At 37.6% G+C, this 27,744-nt stretch overlaps 1 protein-coding gene across 1 annotated transcript; it reads right to left on the reverse strand.

Annotated features, from left to right (window-relative positions):
- Nucleotides 1-39: 39 nt before the first annotated feature.
- ST13 (ST13 Hsp70 interacting protein) lies at nt 40-27,697 on the reverse strand. Its single transcript, XM_079714315.1, has 12 exons — nt 27,577-27,697; nt 22,502-22,559; nt 20,341-20,416; nt 18,574-18,644; nt 13,493-13,559; nt 9,043-9,127; nt 8,811-8,921; nt 5,952-6,054; nt 4,764-4,880; nt 3,633-3,681; nt 1,408-1,541; nt 40-903 (listed from the first exon to the last, which is right to left on the reverse strand). The coding sequence occupies exons 1-12, from the start codon at nt 27,684-27,686 to the stop codon at nt 775-777; spliced, it is 1,110 nt and encodes a 369-aa protein (XP_079570441.1). The 5' UTR covers nt 27,687-27,697; the 3' UTR covers nt 40-774.
- Between the last annotated feature and the right edge of the window lie 47 nt (nt 27,698-27,744).

Genomic DNA, 27,744 nt, shown 5'->3' on the forward strand with positions numbered 1-27,744 from the left:
CACAGAAATACAAAAAGAAAAGTATTCCCTTATTTCCCCTGTGTGTAAATGTGAAACATTTATTTTAGATATCAGACAAGAAAAGAGCTAAGTAATCCAATTTTACTGCAGCAGTATAAAAATCATCCTTTCACCAGTGTAAGATTTAAATGCATCTGCACAAGGGTACACATTATATAAAATGTAGTAAGATTACTGCTGCCCTGCCAAGTACTTCCAGTCCCTACCCAGGTCCTACTGCAATACTGGTGGTCCCAAGAGTTTCATGGAAGCAAATCATTTAAAATAATAAAGCAATTAAAAAGACAAATCAAAATGCCTCAGTGACCATATATTCAACTCAAACTTTATCTATTTAAATGTTACATTTGCCTCCCACTAATAAATCTTTATTTCACTCAAACTTGAACAATAAATCTTCCATACTGAAGTATCTTCCTTGCCTAACTAATTCAAAGGAAAAAAAACAAAATGATTAGTAAAGAAAATAGTAGGGATTAACACACCCTTTTGTTTTAAATATTTTTAAGGTTTAAAAATTGTTTAAAGTTTTAAACTTCTAGTAAGAAAACATTATCTGAATGAATACCCTAATGGCAAACCACTGTAAAATGTTTCAGCTGCATTTGGAGCAGAGGGGTAGGGATTATCTTCAAAGCACCCCAGCTTTCTTCATGAGAAGATCAGAGGTACACTGGTTTGTATTATTGCGACATCCATTAGGTGATCTAAGTTGCTTTTTCTTCAGCAGGGGCTTCATTTGTCAGAAGGGCATTATGCTTGACCTCCAAATTTGGCCGACAATTTACTGATGAGATTCATAACCTTTGGGTTGCTCTGATATTTTGACATATTTGCCGGGTTCTGAGCCACATCCTGGAAGGCCACCATAACTTCTGGATCCTGCAAAGAAAGGTGTGTCTTTGTATATATATATGTGTATATATATATATATGTTTAGTATTAAAAAAATGTTCTATGGGTCATCAATTTTGTTATCCTAAATCCTATCTCTTTATTCAGACCTTTAAATTTTGTCATGGCTAAGTCAACTCAGGTTTGGACAAGTCCCTGAAGCGTAAATATTATTAATGTGTACTTCCAACTCCAACTCAATGATGTCACTTCAGACAATGAAAAAAAGGATATACAATTTTGATACAAAGAAAAGGACAACGGGATATAATTACCAACTATTACAGAGTACTTCTCTATAAACCACTTTTAAAAACTTAAGCTACTCATTCTGAAAAAAAGAACATGAATGTCACAACTGCATAATAAGCTATTTGGTAATTCAGCTCAATAAAATATGGCTAACAGAGTAACCTTAACCTGTCTCCACATAGAACTATGAAAGAAATGCCTCAGTGATATAAAGTCCAACTTTGTTCTTCCAAGTCTTACCTGCATGGCTGCAAGAACCTCTGGATCACTAAGAATTTCATTGAGCCCAGGCATTCCTGCCATTCCAGGCATGCCCCCTCCCATTCCAGGCATTCCTCCAGGAAAATTACCAGGCATTCCGCCAGGAAAGCCACCTACAAGAATAAATGAAAGATCTGTACAGACACCGAGCATATTCCCAAGCAGTCTGAGCATACACTATTTCCTCCTGATTAAAATAACACATGTGCATGCACAAAGAACAAGGGTGCTACTAAACACAAAGTAGTCTGAACATTCTAACTGGATGTAACAAGACACAATTTTTAACATTATTTAAAAATAAGGCTGTAAATATTTTTTTCCTAGTTACAAAACTTTAAAAAGAAAACTAGTCTTACCTCAGAGAGAAAATTAACAGTCCCTTGGAATTATAAAATTAAAAACTCTCGTAAGTCACCTTGTATCTTACATTCTCATTCTTTAATATTATTTGTCTGTTTCAATTTAAAGTTAATTCAAAAGAGTTTAGTGGGGTTTTTTTCCCCCCAAAAAAACTATATTCCCCTAAGCTAACTGCTTCCTTCAAGAACTACCTGAAATGCTTGTTATAAAAAGCTGTGGATTTTTGGGAGTCCCCTGGTGGTCTAGTGGTTAGGATTCAGTGCTTTTCACTGCCGCGAGCCGGGTTCAATCCCTGGTCAGGGAACTGAGATCCTGCAAGCTGCAGGACTCAGCCAAAATTAAAAAAAAAAAAAAAAGCTGTGGATTTTAATCTCCACCCTGACTGCCTCAAAATTTATGAAAGTAAAACTGAAAATCTTCATTTTTAACAAGCAGTCCTGGTGTCTCTTTTTTACACTGAAAACAATGCTCTAGTAAAAAAGATTTAATTCTCCCAGTATATTTTTAGATTACAAACCCAAACTTTTCTACTCAGTTTTTCACTATCATAAACCTTTATGTCCATCGGAAGTATCCTAAAATCACAATTAACACCAATATAGGGACATCCTAAAAAGAAATACAGGTAACATTAATCTACAGATCAAGGGTCATTACAAATAAAGCTATCATAAAGAAGAAACACCTATAACACAGTGATTTCCATCTGTGTCAACAATACAAACGTGCCCATAAATAACTAACAATCACAGATAAGGAGATCTAATCGGGGGCCTGAAAACAACTTCTAGCTTCTTATGCTACTGCTGACTTTTTAAAACTACTTTCTACAAAAATTACTGACCCAAGGTAACAATAGTTAGCCAGTCTGCTTGTCAAATCCATATAATAAAACCCACATAACAAAATATTATCTCTAGTACTAGTCCACATTAGTGGTCATTTTCTAAAACAAAGGTACCTGATATAAGATATTATCTTATAAACAGAAAGTAAGCTATGACCTAAAATTTATTTTCTTGCTTTTTCTCCAAGTCATCCCCAATGTATGTTCCTTCGTTGTTTTTTTTTTTTAGTTGCTTGCACATGACCTTTCAGATTAGAGGCTACCAATTCTAGCCTCTGACCATGTGGTAAATTCTAAGCAAGGGAAGCCTAAGTGGTGTGCAGCTGCCTCTATAAACCTTTACAAGAAAGCTAGTTGCAGCTGCTGATCCCCCATTACAATTACGAACTTAAAAAAACTCTCTTCGCTTTACGTAAATTTCACACTGCCTCATTCAGGAAGCATCCTCGGAGTGCCTTTTTAACAGCTCTTCTACCTGTATCGCATAGGCCTCTGCTATCATTCAAGGCTTTGCCTCACTAGTAATGTCTGATCACTTGACATTTGCAAGAATGGGAAGAATGTGTTGATATACTAATTTTATGCTGGATGTGGAACTTTTTGTGCTTAATGATTCCATGCTTTTACCTAGTATCCTCATGAATATCAATGTATAATAGAACATAATTCCATTACGGCCATTTAGGAATACTCTAATTAATACTTACATCATAATAAATTCGTATAGTCTTTTAATAAAATACAATGCTCAGACCTCAGTAAATTTTATCTATTTTTAAAAAGTATACTGCTCAACATATGAGGAAAATAATATACTGTATTTCCACTAACAAAATTTTTAACAAGAATGAAACTTTCTAGAGGCTGACATTCTAAAGACTCAGTGTTCCAGGGACTAATGGTACAAAATACAATGTACATACCTGAGCCTCCAAATCAGAATATTACCCAATTATTTACAATATTAAGAGTTTTAATTTTTCTTTCAAAATACCTGGAAAAGAGCCATACTGAGCTCCTGATTGTCGTCTGGCTTCTTCCTCCTTTAATACAAAAAGGAAATAAATTATATAATAAGAAGGGGGAAGTCTGCTGTCCACGCCTACCTTATCCATGCAAAACCATGAAAAAATTGTAAAATAAACTAGTTAGAGGACTTACAAGAATGACAAGTTTCAAATGGCAATGTTGGACTAAAGGAGACACCCCATCTCCCAACAAAACAATTTTCAATTGGATTCTCAATGAGTATTACTTTTGGTAATGATTTCAAGTAATATTTTTGATTTGTAACTAAAACTAAAAAATAACTAGAGTCAATTTTAAATAGCTATGAATCCACTATTACAACGGAAGTAATCATAAAACTTAAAATATCGGGGCTTGCATCCTAAAGAAAGCAAATAATACTGCCAAGTTTTTTTTTTTTTTTTTTTTTTTTGCGGTACGCGGGCCTCTCACTGCCGCGGCCTCTCCCGTTGCGGAGCACAGGCTCCGGACGTGCCGGCCCAGCGGCCACGGCTCACGGGCCCAGCCGCCCCGCAGCACGCGGGACCCTCCCGGACCGGGGCACGAACCCATGCCCCCCGCATCGGCAGACGGACTCCCAACCACTGCGCCACCAGGGAAGCCCCCTGAGTAAATGCTCTTTTTTTTTTTTGCGGTACGCGGGCCTCTCACTGCTGTGGCCTCTCCCATTGCGGAGCACAGGCTCCGGAAGCGCAGGCTCAGGGCCATGGCTCACGGGCCCAGCCGCTCCGTGGCATGTGGGATCCTCCTGGACCGGGGCACGAACCCGTGTCCCCTGCATCGGCAGGCGGACTCTCAACCACTGCGCCACCAGGGAAGCCCTAATACTGCCAAGTTTTAAATTAATTACTTGATCAGGAAAAAGTCTTGATTTTAGGAGAACACAAACAAGGATATAAATTGGTGCTATACAAACTCACTTAAGAATTTGAAGACTAAGCAATGAAGGGAAGGAAAACTTCCTTTGAGTAGTATCACTATCCCACAGAACTACAGCCAGCTCTTTTTATTTAACAAGAGCCAGGAATTAGAATGATATCCAAAAAAGTCTGATCTACTATATTTCGCTTTAATGGTTTAAGTATAGAAACCTTACCCTCTGGGCTCTCTCATGTTCTTCCCGAGCCTTCTTGACCCTTTCTATTCTTTCTTTGATCTCTCGCTCTTCACGTTTTCGCTCATACTTTCTCCGATGTTCAGCAATTTTCTGGGCCTAGGGAAGAAACAGCCACAGAAAAATGTCTTCTCTGAAAGTTGAATAAGGCCAGCACAAATCAATGGTTTTGTTAAAGAATTACTTTCTTTGTGGAGAGATTTAATTCAACACATAGTTGTGAAAAATGGGTTAGATTTACCCTATAGAAAAAGACCTAACTCAGGCTTTAACAAGTCTACTGTGAAACAAAGAAAAGAGGCTGGGATTTGAAGTTAGAGAAAAGTGTTAAAAATTTCAAACAATTACCTAGTGCAAGCATGACAAATAGATGTCAAATTGCATGACAATTTTTGCCTGATACCTGCCATGGGAAGGCAGAGATTGGGAACACACATACCAGTTACTTCCCACAGTCTAACTATACTGAAGTTTTCCTCATCAATAAAATGAGGGGGCAGGGAGAAGTATGTTAGTCTTAACTATAAGAATCAAGAGAAAATATGTACCAGGCACTAGTACATAGTCCATGCCAAACTTTTGGAATCTAGTATTTATTCACAGAATAATATTCAACCGTTATTTTAGCTTGTTTATGATTATTTTTTAAGAACCTTGTGTTCTAGAATATCTCATCTGATAACCTTGCTGAGTTAGCCCTGTTACAAAAAGAAAGAAAATCAAATCATCTGATAGATTAAATTCAATAAAACTTCCACCATCTTAAAGCCTCTGACAGTAAATTCTTGAACTTCCCACAAAGCTGAAAGTTGTTTTAACTAACAATTTTAGATAGAAATAAGGACAAACCAGACTCAATCTTGGGCTGCATTTTATAAATTTTCTATTTGTTCTTTTGCTGTAAACTTGATGCCCCTTTTCCATTTCTAACCTTCTGGTTATGATTTTGCAGGCTTGCAAACAAAATAACATAGCTTGCCGTAATACTGCATGAGAAATTAAAGCATGAAAACCCAATGAGATTTCCTGAGTTCAACACAAATTTAAGTGATTACAGATTATAACTTCCAACGATTTTTTCTTTCCATCTGTTTTGCAGTTAATTTACTGCTAGGGTGTTAAGTACTAGAGCCATTAGTAATGACTTTTCCCTTCTCTACTTTACCATACCCTTGGTTGAACTTCTTTCAGCATTGCACTAGCATCTTCATCATAATCCAGCTTACAGGCAAGGGCAAGATCATGGGCAGCTTCTTCCCAATGGCCCAAAAGTCTGAAACAGATTTTAAGTAATTTTTGGAGCCTTTTACACATATTCACTTATGTAGCATGGTGTCTTACTTCCTTATTATAAAAAAAGACTGTTACAGAAGAGATTTAGATATTCAACTACAAATTTTCATGAACCAATTCAATTAGTTATGTTCCACTCCATAAAAATTTAGGAGTTTAAATTTCCTCTATGGTAACTGTGAAGCTGTTCTACTAAAAAATGTTTAAAAGCTTTTTAAAAATTGTTTTAATTCACAGTTATTTTTTTATTTTTAAAATATAATATTCACATTATATTTTTTAAAATTATATAGAGCCACAACTTTCAACTCATTAAAAACAGGGTTAACATGATGTGTATTCAGCATGCTACCTTCTATATGGGATAGAAAACAACACGTGTGCACATGTTATTTAAAAAGGAGAGATGGGGGCTTCCCTGGTGGTGCAGTGGTTGAGAGTCCGCCTGCCGATGCAGGGGACACGGGTTCGTGCCCCGGTCTGGGAAGATCCCACATGCCGCGGAGCGGCTGGGCCCGTGAGCCACGGCCGCTGAGCCTGTGCGTCCAGAGCCTGTGCTCCACAACGGGAGAGGCCACAACAGTGAGAGGCCCACGTACCATAAAAAATAAAAAATAAAATAAAAAGGAGAGATGGGATGGATCAGAAACTAAAGGCTGGTGGAGATAGGTAAATATGGAGTAGAGGAGATAGCAATGGAAATGAGACTTCTCTGGGTATACCTATTAACTCAGTTTTGACTCTTTAAACATGCAAATGTTTTACATACTCAAATAAGAAAATTAAATCAGAAAGGACAGAAATAAAGCAAGCCCAAACCCTGAATACAAACAGAAATAAAAAGAGGCTAACTATTTATCACATCAACAACATAAACCATAGAGGAAAAATTAATTCAAGTAATTTTTAAACCAGTATTCTGACTGTATATCTTAAGTGAGACATATCCTAAGGATAAGAAAGAACCGCAAAATAAACTTTACTTAAAGGGTATATTATTTTTAAGGCATGATTCTAGGAGAATACTGTCTAAAATACAAAATGGAAAACATTTAATGTTGAATTTTAATTGAGAATATCAGTATAAACCCAAAATTTCTCAATTTCTTTCCCTAAAATCATTATTTTTAAATGTTTTTTCTGTTAATTGAAATGACAATGACAATATCCTGGAAACAATAAACATACCTAGTGGCCAAACTTCAGTTCCCACAAAATAATCCCTACTAAAACAAACCAAGATTTTCTGGAGAAATGGTCTATTCCAAGTTGTTTGTTTTTTAATGGCTTTCTTTGATGTTATATGCATGTATTTTTTTTTTTTTTTTTTTTTTTTTTTTTTTTTTTTTTTTTTTTTTTTTTTTTTGTGGTATGCGGGCCTCTCACTGTTGTGGCCTCTCCCGTTGCGGAGCACAGGCTCCGGATGCGCAGGCTCAGCAGCCATGGCTCACGGGCCCAGCCGCTCCGCGGCATATGGGATCCTCCCAGACCGGGGCACGAACCCGTATCCCCTGCATCGGCAGGCGGACTCTCAACCACTGCGCCACCAGGGAGGCCCTGCATGTATTTTTTAATTTACTTTTTACTTATTTACTTTTTTGGCTGAGTTGGGGCTTAGTTGTGGCACGTGGGATCTTAGTTCCCTGACCAGGGATCGAACCTGCGTCCGGGACCTGCATTGGGATGCAGATTCTTTACCACTGGACCACCAGGGAAGTCCCTGGTCTATTCCAAGCTAAAGTACAAAATGAGTTCTTACACCAGAAGGCCAAGAAATGCTCAAAGACCAATGGGGTCGATCTCAAGACAATCAACAACAATGCATGACCTTTCATATACCCAGAGAGCATTAATACAAATTTTCCAATCTTTTACCTGTATCTTTGACATCTGTCTTCATAATCACTAGAGCTACTTTTTGAGTCACCTAATACAGTTGGTCCCAAACATATTCATCTTCATCTCCATCCACACTTGAAGCACAGTACCTTTTCAATCCATGTAAGATGTAAATAGCACAGGACATTTCATCCCAAACCACAAAGACTCATCTGTATATTAAGTTTTGCTTCCAGGTTTGATTACTGATCTGGGTTAAATTCACCTCTTTATTTTCCCCCTTATCTGACTGTTCATGTGACCTAACAGTGATCGAAGTAGTCTGAAGCTAGTATATTCCTTTTTCCATAATATATTGGTTGTTTAATGTTAAGTTACAAAGTCTGAAAATAACAGAAAGTTTATAAGACACTGATATAAAGCCACTCTCTTTTCTTGGAGATAACTGAGAAAAATCCTTACCTTACATTTGGTTATATGTGGCCAAAAACTGTTAACACTGGTATTCACTGAATGGAAGCAGTGAAAAGAATTTTTATTTTCTTACTTGTTCCTTATGACAGTCTCTCAATTCTACATATTGAGCATGTATTACATTAAAATTAAATCCTTAGGCAATTTTTAAAAGATTTTTTTTGATGTGGACGATTTTTAAAGTCTTTATTGAGTTTGTTACAATACTGCTTCTGTTTTATGTTTTGGTTTTTTGGCTGTGAGGCATGTGGGATCTTAGTTCCCCAACCAGGGATCAAACCCACACCCCCTGCATTAGAAGGCGAAGTGTCTTAACCACTGGGCAGCCAGGGAAATCCCACAATTTTTTTTTTAAATAAGGTATATTAAAACATCAGATTTAAACTTAAAGAGCTCTGAAAATAACTAAGTCTCATTATTTACCTGTGTGCTTTCCCTCGCCACTTGTATGGCTGAGCAGAATCAGGATTTATTTCAATAGCTCTGTCACAGTCTCGGATGGCAGCATTTGGCTTCTGTAATTTGATGAAGACACTAAAAAATAAGTATGATATTAAAAAGTATTCATTTCAAACAATAACTTTTTGGGGGTTGCCACAGAAGCAATTCTATCTAAACAAATAAGCAGAAATCAGTTTTTATTTAGAGTTCTCACCTCGCTCTCTTGGCATATAGAATGGCCAAACGAGGATTTAGCTTGATGGCATCTGTGAACAAGTCAATGGCTTTCTGTAGTTCACCTAAAGTGAAACAAAAGTTTATTGAGAAATAGTGGATAAAAAATATTAATAAAAACTGTTGGGGGCTTCCCTGGTGGCGCAGTGGTTGAGAGTCCGCCTGCCGATGCAGGGGACGCGGGTTCGTGCCGCGGTCCGGGAAGATCCCACATGCCGCGGAGCGCCCGGGCCCGTGAGCCATGGCCGCTGAGCCTACGCGTCCGGAGCCTGTGCTCCGCAACGGGAGAGGCCACAACAGTGAGAGGCCTGCGTACCACAAAAAAAAAAAAAAAAAAACCAACTGTTGGTCTCTTAAATTAGCCTTTCACATTTCCCTTTTAGCCTAGTAAGACTAGTTTCTAAATTAACATACAAAACTGGCTCTTCAAAGCAAAATCTTTACCATACCTATACTGTAAATCACTCAAGACAGACAATTTTGGGGAACATAACCCCCCTAAAAAATATTAGAATACCACATTCTTGGTAGGACTCATTGGCTTTTAAATTTAGATAAAATCAAAGGATAAGTCAATTTTATTCTATTAATTACATTTTCTTTTATCCATTAAGTTAAAAGGATAGGGCTTCCCTGGTGGCGCAGTGCTTAAGAACCCGCCCGCCAATGCAGGGGACACGGGTTTGAGCCCTGGTCCAGGAAGATCCCACATGCCGCGGAGCAACTAAGCCCATGCGCCACAGCTACTGAGCCTGCACTCTAGAGCCCACGAGCCACAACTACTGAGCCTGCGTGCCACAACTACTGAAGCCCACGCACCTAGAGCCCATGCTCTGCAACAAGAGAAGCCACTGCCATGAGAAGCGGGCGCACTGCAACGAAGAGTAGCCCCTGCTCACCGCAACTAGAGAAAGCCTGCGCACAGCAACGAAGACCCAACGCAGCCAAAAATTAATTAATTAATTATTATTTTTTTAAAAAGTTGTTTCTATGATAAAAAAAGCAAGAACTGTAGAAAAAGAGATGTGGAGCAGTGAGGGTGGCAACGTCCAATCTGATTCCAAGATCTGAGAAGCCGTTTAATGCCCAACATATATCCACAGGTTACTAGAAAACATGGTTATTAAAGAATGAAATTAAATATATTTTCTTTCCATTTGTCTGTATTATTTTTTTCAAACAATCACTAACTTGTTAGGGCACAGATACTTATTAAATTGTTTGAACCTAACTACATTGTAAACTAAACTCTTATGTATTTCTTTTGGCCTAGGAGTGCTGTGAAAAAGTGAAAATGGTGAGGACACTATAAACAGAGCAAGTTTGGGAAACTCTGCCCCAATGCAAAGCTATCATCATTAGCTACCTGGACTACAAAAATTTCTTCCCTCCCTCTGTGGAGTCATGAAAATGCACCTTAGATTTGCTGCAGTGAGCACAACTGATGGAGAACGCCGCCTTCTAGGCTCAAGGCTCTACTCCATAAGCTGCTCCCAGCTAATGGCTGAATACAGGAAGGATACCCAGGTAGGCCCATTCTTGTGAGACGTGCAACTCCTCTAATGGGCAACCTTGGCTTGCCTAGACTTTTAGAAACACACACACAGTTGAAGACTTTTCCTACACAACCTTCCATCTCTCCTACAGAGGGGTAAGACCTACATGATAGCCTCACTGTCCTCCCAGACTCCTCCAGTTCTCCCTGCTCCCCCACCTTGCCTCACAGGTATTTTCCTAATATACCTCTGCCACACCAACTCATGTCTTGGCTTCTACTTCTCCAATGAACTAACATACCCCTTAATTTGCCCCTAAAATCTGATCTACATAGAGTAGCAAGAACAATCCTTTTCAAAAGTAAATTCTTCTCACTATGAAACCCTCCTAGTCAAAAAACCCTCAATTGCTTTGCATAATCAAGGATAAAATCCTAAATCCTTAGCATGATCTACCAAGTTCTTTAGTGAGCTGTCAATCATCTGTCCTCCTCACCACCTTCCCACCATCCATCTCCCACCCCCAAGCACTTCTCTGACCTCAACTCTACCACTCTTATCCCTTCGCTCAGCACACTCCAGATAGTCTGGCCTTTCTGCTATTCCTTGAACACGTAATTGCCCCCAACGCTCTCCCAATTAACCTCTGTATTTGTTCCCCGCTATGTCCCCAAAAGCGCTTCTTTACACGGCTTGTTCCCTGTACTTCATCAGGTGCTTTCCTGACCACCTTATATAAAATATAGCTTCCATCATTGACTATCCCTTTACTCAGCTCTATTTTTCTTCATAGCACTAATTACCACCTAACTTTATATTATAAATTTGTTTATTTTTGTTCTCCCAAAATATAAAGTCTACAAAGTAAAGAACTTGGTCTGCTTTGTTTCCCGCTGTATATCCGGCATCTGGAACATAGTAAGCCTTCAATAAATACTTGTTGAATAAATATATTAAACGGAAAAAGCATAGAAGAAATACCTCTAATAATGTGACAGCTGGAAACACTAAGGTCTTAAGAATAGTACCAGTACCTTAATATTAGTACCAGGTACTATTCTAGGCATATTATACACATTTACTCATTTATTCCTTATGACCCTATTAGGTAGGTATTATTATCCATATTTTACAAGGGAGGAAACAAAAACAGAGGCAGAGAGAGTAACTTCTCTAAGTTTACGTAGCTAGTAAGCCCCAGAGCTGGGATTCAAACCCAGGAACTTGGGCTCCTTAAACCCAGGGTTTAACTATATTCCTGCCTCTCTGACCCCAGGTGGGGCCTGAACCTATAATCCCTAGCTTATAATACTAGTGTTTTATCCCTGTAAGATACACCATAAAATTGTACCTATTCTAAAATTAGAACTAGGCTATATTTACACATAAACATAGCTTGGAAAAAAATAAGGAAAAACAAAAATGTGACTTATTAGGTGGTGGCTGCTTCATTTTCACTTTGTTAAATATTGCTTAGACAATATATAAGTAAATTAAAAAAAATACAAGACAATATGCCAAAATAAGTGACAAAAATAATGAGCTGATAGTATGGCACAGTAAGATCCTGGGCAAGTCAAAACCCCTCTAAGCCCTCAGATTATTCACTGATCTGTAAAATGGGACTAGTATGAGATTTTAATGAAATAATGCACATTAAAATATAATAAAGCTGGCAGGAATGTAGAAGGCACAATTATATGCTAGGTAAATAGAAATCTTAGGTGGTAGGGAAATTAAGAAAAGATTAGTGTGGAAAAGGAATGGTCAGAAAGAGAAGTGGCTGGGATGAATTGATGGGTACAAGTTAAAAGTTGAAATAGGTGAAGAAGAGCTTTACAGAGAAGCACAAGTAAAGGAACATTCTAGGAAAGTGAGGTCTGGCTGGAATGGAAGGTTAATACTCAAAAAGAGTAAGGCTGGGAAGGGAAAATATAGGATCTGACTCTAGCAGGTCCAATGCTACGATGAGCTTCAAAATGTATACAAAAGTTAGTCACAGGTTACAAGCAAAGGAGTGTGTACCAATAAAAACAAGTTCTAAATAAGAATGATCTAGGGACAGTGAATAGAAAGCAATGAAGTAGAGACATGTCAGGTAGACAAACTATTAAGGTAACTGCAATAGTATAAACATATAAGGACTTAAGCTAAGAAGGTGGTGGGATTACAAAGAAAAGGAACCTGAACAGCAATCAATACTGAACTATTCTAAAATAAAACTTTAGCCATCTTCTAAGTCTAAGAATGAGTACAAATGCACAATAGCATTATACAATAGCATCTATTCAATGATGGCATTGTGACACACTACACCACACAGCTATAAAGGGGTTTGCACAGTACCCAAGTTAATAAATAATTTGTTCTTATAAATTTTAACTAATTAAACATAATACTTAATACTACCAGCACTCTCCCACTCTGATACGATTTTCTGAAGGGGTTCTAACATGCAGAAACTAGAACAAGAGTGTTGTATCGATGGACAATATCTGTCAAGGGTGTTACTATGTAAAAAGTTGAGGATCATTGATCTAATACCATTTTTGGGGAAAACCTTTCAGCTTTTATTATTATTTTTTTTTTTAAGATTTTCCCATCAGGCTTTTATTATAAAGAAGGTTCCAAAGCTTCTTGTCAGTGGAGAAACACTAGACTATAGTCAGGAAAGTACAGTCTTTGAGTTACAATCAGGATCTGTACACGCCCTGAGGCAAGATAATTGATACCTGAGTGATTTCAGCCTCTTTATTAATGGGAAAGGGATGAGTGGAGGACAGGACGCTTTCTCCTCCAGTACCATATACTCAATAAATTTAAGTTCCCTTCCATTTTCCCACCATTAACAGTTACTGCAGCGGAGAAGTAGAGAAGAGAATATTCAGACTACTATAGGAAATGTAGCAAAGAGAAAAAAAAAAAATCACTCACCATCATTTAGGGCATCAATGGCAGCCACTTTTTTATCATTTGCCTGATCCATCATCTCCTCAGTTATCTATGGGGAAATTGAAAATCAACTAAGAAGTAGTAGAAAAGCAAAGGGAAGGAGGAAACAATTTAGACTTTCTTAGGGATGTGGTAGTCACAACCCCCATTTCCACTCATTCTTCTCTGGTCTCAAGGGAACAAAGAGGATAATTATAATAAAGGATTAGTAAGAAATCTTACAGGATACATTTTAATCTTTCATACTAAATAATAAACTTCATTCCCTATACTCTGCCCTAGACATGACTTTTGCTTCCCTCCATCCCGATCTGAGCAGGTTTTTCTGCCCTAGTTTTTACCAAATCCTTTCTAGTTATTCACAAGTACAGGCATAGCTCGTTTTATTGCACTTGGCAGACAGCACTGCACTTTTTACAAATTGAAGGTTTCTGGCAACGCTGTGAGTCTACTGGAGCCATTTTTCCAACAACATTTGCTTACTTTGTGTCATTCTGGCAATTCTTCCAGTATTTCAAATTTTTTCATTATTGTATTTGCTATGGTGATCTGTGATGTTGCTACTATGGCTTGCTGAAGGCTCAGATGGTTAGCATTTTTTAGCAATAAAGTATTTTAAAATTAAGATATGTACATTGTTTTTTAGACAAAATGCTATTGTACACTTAATAGACTACAGTATAGTGTAAACATAACTTCTACATGCACTGGGAAACCAAAAAATTTGTGTGACTCACCTTATTGTGGTGGTCTGGAACCTAACTCACAATGAGATCTTGGAGGTACACCTGTACTAAAACCCAGTCTCCCCACAAGTGGAAAAGCTAGTTCCTAAGAGGCTTGAATCTTAGAAGAGAAATGTCTCATTCTTTTGGTCCAATGAACATCTATTGAGCACCTATATTAGATAGAACAAACAGCGTACAAGATGCTGACAGTACAATGATTATTAATAATGAAAACATATAGCAAACGTCCTACAAGAAGCGATTTCTTTAACAAACAAAAATCCACTCCATCACGATCACTGTAAAATATTACTGAAGGTGCTGGCTAATCATTAAGAAAATGATTTGATACGTTTAAAAACTGGAAGGAAAATACCAGCTGTCTTTATACACATACCTAGAAAATCTAATAGAACTGACAAGCTATTAGATCTACTATGAAAATTCAGTAAAGTTCTCTTTACTGAAGAGAACAACAAGAGAATACAAGAGCAAAATAAAAAACAAACCCAGAGTTCTTCCACATCAGCAACACTTATAATATAATAGAACAAGATACCATTCTAAGAGCACACAAGACTTTCATGGGAGGGAGTGGGGGAAAAGATTAAATTCTATCTAAGGACAGATATATACTGTGCTCATGAAAAATTTATCAACTGTATCAATCTACCCACAAGTTACTCAATAAATTCAAAGCATTTCCAACAAAAATCCCTACAAGTTTTGGACAAACTAAAACTTTTAAAAAGAATAAAGGAAAACACACTTTTCCACATAATAAGACATCCTACAGAGCCAGGATAATTTGCAAAAAGACGACTTCAGTTTATGGCAATATGATGCACATGATACTCTGAACAAGTCTAAAACACACCTTTTATCAATAAAAGCCATCTTTGGCCTAAGAACGTAGAAATCCTCAAACAACAAAATAAAGTGAAGGCTTGAAATCCAGCCAGGTGCCAAGTGCTCCATCTGCTATCACCCTTGTGGAAGGTGTCAAACTGGGTGACCTTGCAGTTCTGTTTTTGAAGATAGTGCAGGACACATGAAACAAAGTCTAGATTCAGGTGAAACAAATGTATGTTGTCTAATCAGACATCCTCGAAAACATATCTGGAACCCCAAATGCCTATACCTGCAGGCATAATGGTATATCAAAAATAAACCTGTCCCGGGCTTCCCTGGTGGCACAGTGGTTGAGAATCTGCCTGCCAGTGCAGGGGACACGGGTTCGAGCCCTGGTCTGGGAAGATCCCACATGCCACAGAGCAACTGGGCCCGTGAGCCACAATTACTGAGCCTGCGCGTCTGGAGCCTGTGCTCCGCAACAAGAGAGGCTGTGACAGTGAGAGGCCCGCGCACCGCGATGAAGAGTGGCCCCCATTTGCCACAACTGGAGAAAGCCCTCACACAGAAACGAAGACCCAGCACAGCCACAAATAAATAAATAAATAAATTTAAAAATTCATGACATATGTCATTAAAAAAATAAATAAATAAATAAATAAAAAATAAACCTGTCCCAAAGAGGGAAACCTAGAGAGAAGAAAAAGAAATCTCCCCTGAAAATTCATAACCACAAGCCAGCCTTTCCACTGGAATTCACGTTACTTCTGTAGTTAAATAAGCAACGAAAAAACCATTCTGAAGTAATCCTTGAGCTGGTCGCACCAACTCAGCGTCTTGATGGAAGCAAACATCTCTCTCTTTGGAGGAACACACCTTGTACTCAGGCCTCAAAACCTTTCCACAGGTAAAGTTTACAAGAACTCATGGTCAACACACACACACGTGCATGCGCACGCACACACACAAACTACAGTAAACAAAGTACCTCAATGAGCAAGAGTCAGGAAAAATAACAGGAGAATAAGACCAGGAAAACAGTCCGATAAAGAATTTAATGTGTTTAAGAAAATAAATGCAAGTTCTGAAAATGAGTAAGGAGCAAGAGACTTATAAATAACCAAGTGGCCTTTAAAAAGAATCAAAGAGGGGCTTCCCTGGTGGCGCAGTGGTTGAGAGTCCGCCTGCCGATGCAGGGGACACGGGTTCGTGCTCCGGTCCGGGAAGATCCCACATGCCGCGGAGCGGCTGGGCCCGTGAGCCATGGCCGTTGAGCCTGCGCGTCCGGAGCCTGTGCTCCGCAATGGGAGAGGCCACAACAGTGAGAGGCCCACATACCTCAAAAAAAAAAAAAAAAAAAAAAAAAAAAGAATCAAAGAGAAAGTATCAAAATGAAAAACAAGCATTCAAACTCAAACATCAATGGAACAGCTGATAAGACAAAGAAAGCATACATAATTCGTCAGAGTGATAAAGAGACGGAACTTAATAGTGAAAAAGTCTGTATCTAACTACGGCTCCAGAATGAGAGTAGAGAGAATGGGAAAGAGGCCATTTTTGAAAGAGATACTAGCTGAAAATATTCCAGAGCTAAAAAAAGTTAACCCTAGGATTTACGATGCCCAGTAAATCCCAAGTAGGATAAACAAAAAGTATTATAAACCTAGACACACCAAGATGAACGGCACCATCAATAAACAGAACATGATTAATTTTTTTTTAAACAAATATTGACAAAGTATTTATATTCGCTCTTAACAAAGATGCACAAGATCTTTATGGAGAAAAAGTTAAATTATTTAAAGACATTAAAAAAGACCTAAAAATAAAACAGGTATCACATTCATGGATAATCTCAACAATGAGGAGATGTCGCTTCTCCATTTGTTAATTTAGATTTAATGCAATTCTAACGGAGGAGGATAACAATCTGATTCTAAAATTTATATGGATGAACAAAGGGCCAATAGCAACCAAAAATACTCCTAAAGGGTTGGGGGTCCTTGCCCTACAAGATAACAAGACTTAATATAAAGCTAAATACAACAATGTGTTATTAGTGCATGGAAAAAAATTAGACAAGCAGAACAAGAAAACACCAAAACAGACCCACACATATATAGAAACTGTGTATTTTAGCATTGGTGAGGAAAAGGATTTTTCAATTATGGTGTTGATGGTTAAAGGTGAAAGGCAAACATAAAATTTTCAGAAGGAAAAAACCAATATATTACAGCAATTATAACCTTAAGGTCATAAAGCGTAATATATAAAAGAACTTTCAATTTAACTGCATTAGAAGATTTTGTATGGGGGGAGGGATAAATCAGGGACTTGGAATTAACATACACACACTACTGTATATAAAATAGATATCCAGTAAGGACCTACTGTATATAGCACAGGGAACACTACTCAATATTCTGTAATAATCTATATGGGAAAAATTCTGAAAAAGAATTAATAGATATATATGTATAACTGAATTACTTTGCTGTACACCTGAAACTAACAACATTGTAAATCAACTATATTCCACTAAAATTAAAAAATTTTTAAAAAGACTTTGTATACTAAGACAATGTAAAGAAAGTGAAGAGAAACCACAAACTAGTAGAAAAAAATGTGGAGCACACAGATGACAAATTGTTGGCATCAATTGTTAGCAGAATATAAACTGAACTTAAAAATCAGCAAGAGATGAACCAGTAAAAAAAAAATTGGAAAAGTCAGAATAAGACTTCACAAACACCTGTGAATAACCAATAAACATGAGAATATGTCAACTTTATTAGAAATCAGGAAAATGCAAATTTAAAAGCCACAAGGACATATCATTTCACATAGTAAGGCTGGCAAAGATGAAATATGACGATATCAAGAACTGGTGAGAATATTGGACCAATCTTTTAAGCTGCAATTAGTATATTGTTTCATTTGTTTCATTATCAACCCCCAAAGAGCCTTTTTAGGCAATTTTTTCTCACCCCCTCCATTTTAATAATGCAGATATAGTGCATATATGTGAATGTGCTATGAACCTCTGGAGTACCACTAACCATTTTAACACCTAAGTTTTTTTCAAGCCCCCCTCCCAAGAACCGATTTTTACCACCTTGAGGGCACTATCTTTTGTTGGGACAAAACCATTTTAGAAAACTGGCGATAGATATCCCATTAACGGGCAATTCCACTCGTAGAAATAAATTTTAGATGAACTCTATAGTCTCAAGAGCAGTTGAACCAGATGCAAACTGAAATAGGTAAACAGAAAACAAGTATTTCAGAGATTGTTAGAGAGTATGATTAAAAATAAAGGGAATTTTCACAAATATTTTAAATAATAAAATGCTTTCCTAGATGCCTTAAGTCAGAGAAAGATTCAACTTGCGTTTTTCCTAGAAGAGATATGTCATAAAATTATTACAGTAGGTAGGCTTTCACATTCCTGGCAGCAAGCAGAAAATAAGCCATTGAACTTACCTCTACATTTTCATCTCCCATTTCTTGAGGGGCATCAGTGTCTGGTTCAATCACACCTTCATTGTCAATTTCTGTTGAAGTTAAGAAAATGAAAATAAGACCTGTGCTATCCAATATAGTAGCCACGAGCCACACGAGGCTATGAAAAATTAATTAACCTTGGCTAGTGCAACTGATGAACTGAACATTTTACTCTAGATTAATTTAAATATTTTACTTTGTTAATTTTATTTAAACTGGTACACTGTAAAATATTTCCCTGTTAAACACAATCTTATTGTTTTGGTAAAACTATATTTCATTTTAATAGTCACATAATGCAAGGTACTTATTATCATATTGTAGTAGGTACTCTGGCAAGTGCATAGTTTCTATTTCTATTACATATTACACAGACATACTGATTTAGTCAGTGTCAACAAACTGATTCAGTTGAAATATTGTGTTCTACACACCAATATACTATGTTTTTTAAAAAAATATTTTAAATAGCACAAGTTATAGTGATACTCTGATGTAAATCATGATAAAATATTTAATTTTACCATTTTCTGCCTTTGAAGACATAGTATGGATAAATTTTAAACTAAAGGTATACTACTCGTACAGAACTGACCCCCAAAGATAGCACTACAAAGAGCTATGCTGCAAACTTCATGATGGACAACTGTATAAACAAAACAAAGTAACTGTTATATATCAAAAATTTTTTTAAACAATAAACATTAGGAGACATTTTTAGCAAAGAGTAAATTTGATAAAAGCAGTTTCCTCTCAACAGTCAAAAAAGAATGAAATTAAAATTGGCTACCTGAAATCAGAATTAACATCCAACAATAAATTTTTAATCAATTTTTAACAGGAACTGAGCTTGTAACTTTTTCTAATTATAAAACAGCTTGATTCCTGCACAAAATGCTTTTAGATGGAGTTAATTTTTAAAAAAATATTAGTCATGGTAACTGTTAGAAAACTGTAAGACTAAAACAATTTTACAAAAAGTAAGAGATCTGATTAAGCCCCCAAACAACAAACCGTTTCTAATATACCAAAGATCAACGGACTCAAAACTTGAAAAATAAGTATTTTTTTTTTTAGCTTTTAGATAGGTTCTGTGAATTAAGAGGCTTCCCAGTTAATAACTGGGGTATATATTTATAGTCTTAAAGGACCTCCAAATTTATGAAGAGATTTGTCAGTCTGCAGTCTAAAAAAACCAAACCAAACAAATAAAACCCCAAGCCCATGGCATAGACATCAATTCTTCTAAACTGAACCAGTTTTATTAACACAGATGCAGGTACTAAAGGAAAATAATTTTTTGGTACTTGATTCATTTATTGGATAACTTTTACATATGTCTAGAAAAACCTGGGTATCTGACCCAACTTATTCAAATACAAATTTCATAAAGTCTGAATACTGATCAAGTATTTCCATTAAAAATGTAATATCTGCATTGAGATATGCTATAAATACTCTGGATTTAAAGACCTAATATGAAAAAAGGAAAACAGCTCATTAATAATTTTCCCATATTGATTACATGCTGAAATGTTAACATTTTACATATTGTTTAAAATATACTACTTGAATTAATTTCAACTGCTTTAAATTTTTAAAACATGGTTACTAGAAATTTTTTAATTTCATATGTAGCTCACGTTATACTTCTATTAGATAGCACTGATTTAGTCAATTTAGTAAAAATCAACACAGGACCATATCATGAGATTATCAAATACAAACTAACTACCATCTCCTCACCTAGATCACTCTCCTCACTTGATGGTTCGTCTGTCTTTATGTTTTCCTCCGCCTTCCTACTATCCGTTTTTTCTTCCTAGCAAAAGGAAGGCAAACAATGCTATCAGCATTTAATAACACACCCAACATATATGCTACTAATTTATACCGATTTATGTATAAACTATTCAGATACACTGTATTTCAGTTGTTGATGCTCTTTCTTGTTTTGTTTTGGTAAACTAGCTTTTGTTTTCTATTTTTATTTCTCTTTTTAAATTAAAGGGACTTCCCTGGTGGCACAGTGGTTAAGAATCCGCCTGCCAATGCTGGGGACACAGGTTTGATCCCTGGTCCAGGAAGACCCCACATGCAGTGGAGTAACTAAGCCCACGCGCCACAACTACTGAGCCTGCGCTCTAGAGCCCATGCACTGCAACTACTGAGCCCACGTGCCACAACACTGAAGCCCGTGTGCTGTAGGGCCCACGTGCCGCAACTGAGTCCAAGCACCTAGAGCCCATGCTCCGCAACAAAGAGAAGCCACTGCAATGAGAAGCCCACGCACCGCAACGAAGAGTAGCCTCCGCTCGCCGCAATTAGAGAAAGCCCGCGCATAGCGACGAAGACCCAACGGAGCCAAAAAATAAATAAATAAAAATTAATTAATTAATTAAATTAAGTATAGGTCCAGTCCCTCATCCAAACCATTTAGAAAATGAGTTCTAGAATTTAAAAAATTTTGGATTTTAGGAAGCTAATAAAGTGGATATACCACATATTATGTGACACCCTTAACAGGCACTGTAGTCCACAACTCTCCATAATCAAACACATACTACTTTCGCAAAATAAAATTTTTTTTAGCAGAGATATAAGTTAATACAATTTTGTCTTCACACGTTTACCACATGGCAAAATATCTTACCTAAGGCTCAGAATCTACCAAACTCTGACAAATGACTCACCAAAAAAAAGAATTACTTCTTCTGAAGCTTTTACTTAACTTCTCTCATTTCACTGTTCAAAGATATGCTAAATAATAAAACAGCAAATTTTCTTATCAATTTAAGACAGCTAGTCAGAAGACTGAGGAAAAAAACCTTTTAGACATGAAGGCAGAAAATAGGAGAAAAAGGAATTCCAAAGGGAGCATTCTTTTTTAAAAAAATTAATTAATTAATTTATTTATTTTCGGCTGCACTGGGTCTTCTTCGTTGATGCGCATGGGCTTTCTCTAGTTGTGGCGCAAGCGGGGGCTATTCTTTGTCGCGGTGCCCGGGCTTCTCACTGCGGTGGTTTCTCTTGTTGCAGAGCTCGGGCTCTAGGTGCATGGGCTTCAGTAGTTGGGGCACGCAGGCTCAGCAGTTGTGGCTCGCAGGCTTAGCTGCCCCACAACATGTGGGATCTTCCCAGACCAGGGCTTGAATCAGTGTCCCCTGCATTCGCAGGTCAGTTCTCAACCACTGCGCCACCAGGGAAGTCCCAAGGGAGCATTAAGAGTACATCTTCCCCCACCCCCATCTCTAAACTTTAGATACCAGCAACCTCCTCCTGTTTGTACACACCTTTTTGGCAAATATGCTAAAGCAACTCCATGAGCCACACTCAGAAATATCCCTCAGGTGGTAGGGCAGAAAAAATTGAGAGTAACTAATTTGGGCTGTTTTTTCATTTACTTTCCAAATATTAATAAAGTATCTACAAAAACACTATGCTACGTGCTAAAAAACAAACAAACAAACAACCAAAAATGATGAATGGGAATTCCCTGGCAGTCCAGTAGTTAGAACTCAGCACTTTCACTGCTGTGGGCCCAGGTTCAATCCCTGGTCAGGGAACTAAGATCCCTCAAGCAGCCCTGAGTGGCTAAAAAAAAAAAAAAAAGATGAAGACTACAAATGCACACAGTCACAGAGCTTACAGGTCATGCATATAACATACATCCAGCATTTATTCTCACTTACTCTATACAACATAGTGAACATTCAACCCCACATTCTCAGTGTTAAATCAGATTATAGAGATTTGATGTCCAAATAGAAATTTCACAAAGCTCTTACTTCCAAGTGATTTCTCGGGGAAATCAGGAATGGCAATTTGAGGGCAGAAGGTGACAAACATCCCTAAGAAACCTTATAGTACTTTATCACTAAACATACAAATGAAATTCATAGCTTACCTTGGTATTTTCTTCCAATTTAGTTTTATGAGTAGCAGGTGGTATTTTACCCCCCATGCTTGAGGAAGATGAAAGAAAAGACATTTGTTTAGAAAACTAAAATTCAGTAAGCCAAGCAACATTTATTTATGCTGAGAAAAAGGTTACATATTTAAATAGTTACCTTTTCAAACCTTTAAGGGTAAACTCATTGAATGCTTCAGTATTGTAAGTTTCTTTCAGCTTAAAAATTTATTTACTTTTAGGATACTGGTTAATAAAAATCTAACCCTTTCCTTGTCTCAATAAGTCTAGTAAACTTAATTATATAGCTTCTCTGCCCATTCCCAGAGAAAAATGAAATGAGGCAGAGAAACATGCAATGACAAAATCATTTGTACAAGTTGTTAATTTAGAATTCAGTAGATATACTTGAATCCAAAACTTTGAATTTTTGAATCAAAAGTTTGACATTTAGTAAGAATAGCTCAATTAAATTCAAATAGGCAGTTTATAAAATAACCATATGAAGTCACAGTATAATGATTCAAAACATTTGTTTCCTCTGACTAGTAACTACAAGGATTCTTCTTGGTTATATTCATATGCCCCTCACACTGTAGATTTTCTCCTTATCACCTCTAAACTTCACCCATTAGAATTTCTTCTTGGCCTTGCAAGCCCTTCTTTCCCAAATACTCCAGGCCAACGAAGTGAGTTATACATAAATAACTTTAAAATAAGGAAAAAATAAGACCATGAAGAATTAGTGTTATATGCTCCTTCTGGGGCAGGCTCTGAAGCATAAGGGCTACATGCAACAGTCCAGTGATTAAAAAATTCGGTGGATTAAGAGCACTCCACAACAGTGAGAGCTGGAGATCACAAGAGGCCATTAACTTTTATGTAAAACAGAGATATGTTAACTTGGAAAACAGTAAGGAACCTAGTCCAAAACACGTGTAAGCATCGATTCTTTATAACTAGAGTTATCAGAGCCATGCTTACATTAATTTCAGTTGGGTGGGATTTCTGGACATAAGGTATGAGTATACTGGGTTTAAATAGATATTGGTTTTCCAAAGTTCTCCTACCAACTTACACATCTATTACCAGTGTATGAGAATTCATCTGTTCCACACTTAGCTACTGTCCATCTTTTAAATTTTTAGCATTTTTAACAGGTGTGTAGTGGTATCTTATTGTAATTTGAGTCTCTTTTCATACATTCACTGGCCATTTTAAAAACCTTTTTTGTAAAGTTCACCTCTTGTCCAGCCTTCTATTAGGCTGTCTATCATGTTTGTAGGTGTTCTTTGTATATTCCGCATATGCACATTCTGTCAGTTTTACAAGTTGCGAATGCCTTCTCCCACCCTGTGGCTTGCCTATTCACTCAATGGTATCCTTTGATAAAGCCAACATGAAGTAAAAGTATAAATGCAAAGTAACAAATGTAATGAGAAACAAAATTTGCAATTTCTTGTATGTACCATTCAATTAAGAAAAATGCGTACCTTTCCCATTCTGTTTAATGTGACAGTAACAAAAAAAATCTTCAGTTACTTAGTACCTTTGATAAGGAAAAATGGCTCCCATGTGCCAATCATTAAATCATCACACAATCCAAAACATCTAACTATGCAATTCAGCAAAGTGAAATGGTTTAATGATAGGGAACAAGCATACAAACAGGACAAAATTCTTTAAAATTCTATTCTACCGAAAAACTTTTCGAAAGAGCACAGTAATCAAATACCAGTTCTTTGCAGTTAAATTTTAATGAAGGCACCAGACTTCCTAAACTGTGTTTTTCCTAAGTTTCAAAATGCAGCATCCAGGAATGTATTTAGAGTGACATCCAAACACAGTCCTAACAGTGTAATTTATGTTAAAACTTTGGGAGGTGATAGTCCTGCCAACTAATGTGTTAAACTAAATCTAATCCTAAGGAAATATCAGACAAACCCAAATTGAGGGAAATTCTACAAAATAACTGGCCCATAATATTCAAAATTGCCAAGGTCATGAAAATCAGGGAAAGACTGAAGAACTATTTCAGAACGAAGAGACATGACAACGAAGTGCAACATGTAATTCTGAAGATTAGATACTATTAATGTATCAGTATCAGTTTCCTGAGTTGATGACTGTACTGCAGAGGACTGTCCTTGTTTGCAGAAAACACACCCTAAATGGTGATGGAGACACAGTGTTGGAAATAGTTCAGGAAAAAAGTTCCTTGTACTATACTTGCATTTTGTTTGCAAACTAGAAACTGTTTCCAAAAAATTTAAAACTTGGGAGGAAAACCCAAGAGGGTTTATTCATAAACTAGATTTAGAGTTTCTCACATTCCAAATTCTAGTTAACTACTGGAAGGTAACACCAATTTATAGGTACAGAAGTTTCATTTCATGCTTCCAAGATATAAAACAAGATAGTTCTCCGCCAAAATTGCAAACTGGACTTTGCCAATATAGGCATTTATGTGGGACTACACAAGACTTCAGTCATAATTCTCTTAATTTGGTAACATTAAACCTACTCTGTGCTATATTTATTTATACACATGTACAAAAAACTGGGTGCTATATTTTAAATTCACTGAGGGTACAAATGCATCCTGTTCACTTCATTTAAAATATCTGCTGAAAAGCCATGTGCCATGCATGCACTGTGCTGGAGACTAGAATACAAAGATACTCCCTTTGATCTTAAATTGCCATAAAATGAAAGGATAAAAGTAACTGCAGGGCTTCCCCGGTGGCGCAGTGGTTGAGAGTCTGCCTGCCGATGCAGGGGACACAGGTTCGTGCCCCGGTCCGGGAAGATCCCACATGCCGCGGAGCGGCTGGGCCCGTGAGCCATGGCCGCTGGACCTGCGCGTCCAGAGCCTGGGCTCCTCAACGGGAGGAGGCCACAACAGTGAGAGGCCCGCGTACCGGGAAAAAAAAAAAAAAAAAAGTAACTGCAAGATACAAAGTAGACCGAGTTGTGATACAGGAGAAAATAGCATCAGAAAATACTTCTCCCCCTAGAAAAACAAAAATATTCCAAAACATATTTCTTGGAAAGAATGTAGTCTCCCTGATTCCCACTGACTATTGGGCCAAAATTTTTTTCTTCACATTTCTCTTGTTCAATTTATTAAACTTATATATTCTTAAAACCAAATAAAATTTTAAGCTAAAAACAATAGTAGAAATTATGGCAAATAAGCAAATGGACTGTTCTTCAATGTCTAAGCCTGGATATCCATGACTAATTTAGTATGCAGTAAAGGAAAACCTGAGATGGTTTCTACTTGAGGAACCCTAAAAGTAGGATTAGGTTTAGGAATATTACTGGACGCAGAAGTCTCCAGATTCAGCCGTATCTCCTATAACTTTGGACTGCTTTAAGAAGACTGATACCAAGACAGAAAAGAGAGGAACTGATACACTTCAGAGACTACAATACTTGACAGAATTTTCAGACCATAAATCGGAATTCTGTACACAGCCACAATCACTCCAGCACAAGTTACAACACTGTTCTGGGATGCGTGTTAACTTTTTCCTCACAGTGTCCTCTCTCTACCTCTCTAGGAGTGGAACATAACATTGTATCCACTCAATATAACGCTCACTCTTGATGCCAGATACTTCTTCCTGCAGTATAGGTATGCTTTACCTGGAATTTTAAGAACTTATTAATTGTAGGCTCTTTTCTCCAATGAGTAAATAAGAGGAGGACAAAAGCATACAAATATCTTAAGTGACATTTTTGGATCAAGTTACTCAACAGAGAAAATGACTAAAATCTAGACCTCAATTCCTAGTCCTAAACATTTTTCTGTTAAAAAGCACAACTGGCAAAACGGTATTAACTGTTAACAACTGTTATTAAGCTACTACGGTAACTAATTGTAAGTGTTCGCAGAATTTTACATAAATAACATGAGCAAAAATCTTACAGTAGCTAGAAAACTGGTGCGGGGAGAAAAGGACTGAGAAACTTCTTAGAGGAAAAAATTACTATCCCATCACAGACAACGTTGATAGATTTGAACTTAAGTTTCTTCGTTAGAACAAGCTCACTGGAAGAAATATTCTTTCAAATGTTGGCTAATCGTTGGTTCATCTTCCCCTATAAAAATATTACTAAAATAAACAAATCAACGTTTAGGGTAGTACCTTTTAGGAGTCCTATTGCTTTACACTATTTATCACCGTGAGATGCAATTTGTATGTCATCTCTTTTAAATTCCTCACCAGGGGTACTGACTCTAAAAAATCATCTCGGGGAAGAGTTCCCTTTCTCCCTTAAGTTCCCCTCCAATACGAAGAATACAAATCTCTATTACATGCTAAATATCAAGACGAATTTCTGTACTTATCCATCTGTATCCCTAAATAGATTGTACTTATACTGTTTCCTAGCTAGCATCTGGCACAATGCCTGTCCAATTAATTCCACGCTCGTAGCGCCGTACTCTGGAGTTAAAGATAACAAGAATAGATCGTGTTAACATGTAGGTCCTTGAAAAATCAGTTTTTTAAAAGTGTTTGGCGTGATGGCACTGCCACTACGGAGGTACAATAAGCGATTCCCAAAATAATTCTACGCACTTAGAATCGCTGTAATTGTAAAAGTAATCAAACACAGCTACCACTTTTATTGTGACTTACACATTATCACACCACTTTTTAAAGGCACAGTGCGTAAAGGAGCTGCTTCGTGTCACTGCGACCTCAGCAGGACACCAGAGACTTCAAGAAAAACAACTCCATGCGAAAGCGAAGTCTTGCCGCTTTCACCCCTCCCCCTCACGGCTACAGTGCCCTGCTGCCCGCAACCATCTGCATCTCCGTATTTCGCCGAAGACACACCCCTGGCGACCTCAGAGTGGAGGGAACCCAGCTCTGCCTTTTCCTTCCCTGCCTCTGAACTGTCTAAGCTTCCCGATCCTCCACGAGCCCCTCGAGGTCGCCGCCAGGGAGCGAGACTCGCGGCCGAGCTCCAGGTTCCTCCGCCCCGCGCCAGCTCGGGCCCAGTTCCCCCTCCCGCCGTCCCTGTTCCCTCCCCCATCGGCCCTCAGGCCCGGGTCTCACCTCTCCACCCACTCCCTCAGGAAGCGCATTTCCTCGGTGTGGAGAACGCCTGGGTCCTGCTTGCACATTTTCACGAAGGCTCGAAGCTCGCTCACTTTGCGGGGGTCCATGGTCCGGAGGCGGCGGGAGGCGGCGGGAGGCGGCGGGAGGCGGCCGGAGGCGGCGGGA

This window comes from Hyperoodon ampullatus (assembly GCF_949752795.1).
Source record: "Hyperoodon ampullatus genome assembly, chromosome: 11".
Classification (NCBI taxonomy): Eukaryota; Metazoa; Chordata; class Mammalia; order Artiodactyla; family Ziphiidae; genus Hyperoodon; species Hyperoodon ampullatus.

What these genes read in the sequence shown, in the direction of transcription:
- ST13 (XM_079714315.1), bottom strand. Translation starts at nt 27,686, where the DNA reads ATGGACCCCCGCAAAGTGAGCGAGCTTCGAGCCTTCGTGAAAATGTGC. An exon ending in TGGGAGATGAAAATGTAGAG is followed by an intron (nt 13,560 to 18,573) that starts GTAAGTTCAATG and finishes ATTTCCCCATAG; the next exon opens with ATAACTGAGGAGATGATGGA. An exon ending in TGAAAGAAGTTCAACCAAGG is followed by an intron (nt 4,881 to 5,951) that starts GTATGGTAAAGT and finishes TTTCTTCCCTAG; the next exon opens with GCCCAGAAAATTGCTGAACA.